This window comes from Charadrius vociferus, unplaced genomic scaffold (assembly GCF_000708025.1).
Source record: "Charadrius vociferus isolate BGI_N301 unplaced genomic scaffold, ASM70802v2 scaffold549, whole genome shotgun sequence".
NCBI lineage: Eukaryota > Metazoa > Chordata > Aves > Charadriiformes > Charadriidae > Charadrius > Charadrius vociferus.
The window spans coordinates 2,948,916-2,950,082 of NW_009650103.1; the positions used below are offsets into that span (position 1 = coordinate 2,948,916).

Here is a 1,167-nt window from a genome sequence, read left to right on the forward strand (position 1 = left end):
CCGGGACAGAGAACCAACAGAGGATGAAGAACATGAGTTGGGTGAAAGAGCAGAAGTTTGGGTACCCCGGGGGATACCTGGCGGAGGAGGAGGAGGAGGAGGGTTTCGGTGCAGTTTTGCTCTTGTATTGACAAGCCCCATCAAATGCAGACACCCCGCATCATCTCGGGGCAATATTAAACGCAGTCCTCCTGCTCACGCAGGGTCGTTTGTCGTCTGGTCTCAGCCACGTCCCACCAGCACCAGCGAAGAACTTCTCACTAGTTGCGGTATTTGTATAAAAATTTAAAAGCCACGGGGCGTATGACCACCAGCCGTCGGTCTGTCCAGCTGTCCCATCCCTCCCGGGGGAGGTCCGGGCGTCCGTGGCCCAAAGCCAGATTGGGCATCGCCTTCCCCCAGGGCAACGGGCACCCGCGGGCGACAGCAGCCTTCCCCTCCGGCTGGCCGTCCTCTTCGTCACCGCCTCTCCCCGGAGCCCACCGGCCCCGGCAGGGACACGGAGCGGGGGGGAGAGCCGCTCACAGCTGGGTCTCATCGCGTGTTTCAGGGTTGCAGGGGCCCAGCTTGTTGCTGCAGCTGCTCTGGCGGCTGTGGCCATCGTTGGCCACATGGGCCAGCGGGTCGGAGCGGATCAGGTACCTGCGGGGCACAGCCCGGTTATGCTGATGGGACTCCCCCCACCCCCAGGTTCCCCGATGGCAGAGGGGAGATAGGAAAACCCTAAATTGGGGTCTGGCCCATCCTCGGGGCTGGGACATGCGGGGCTGCCCCATGGCGCTGGGCTGGGAGCTGCGGCGTGGCAGCTTTTACAATAATTGTGATTATTTCTCCTGGCGCTGCGCAGCGGGAAAAGCCAAAGGAAAACCTCCGCGCCACCGGTCGGAGCGGTGACGGGCAAAGCCGGTGCTGGGACGGTTTGGGCACTGCTCAGGAACACGGGGAGGGGGAACGGCCTGGGAAGGCGGCAAAACCCACTGCTCTTTACGGGAAATCATGGAAAAGAATGCGATGGGCAGCCCACGGTGCTGGGGCAGCTCTGGGGGACGGGGACGGCTCCTGCCCGGGGGGAAGCCCAGGGGTGGGGGTGGGGGGCAGCACCTACACGATGTCGTTGAGCTCCAGCCGCGTGTCCGGGGGGGGATTGATCAGGACGGAGGACAAGGA

General features: G+C 63.5%; 1 protein-coding gene across 1 annotated transcript in view; it reads right to left on the reverse strand.

Annotated features, from left to right (window-relative positions):
* Positions 1-521: 521 nt before the first annotated feature.
* KCNT1 (potassium channel, subfamily T, member 1) overlaps positions 522-1,167 on the reverse strand; it is a 49,194-nt gene continuing 48,548 nt past the window's right edge. Inside the window, exons 28-29 of the mRNA XM_009892342.1 lie at positions 1,106-1,166; positions 522-642 (exon numbers count right to left, since the gene is read on the reverse strand). Coding sequence (XP_009890644.1) covers positions 522-642; positions 1,106-1,166 — 182 coding nt within the window. The remainder of the gene's footprint in view (positions 643-1,105; position 1,167) is intronic.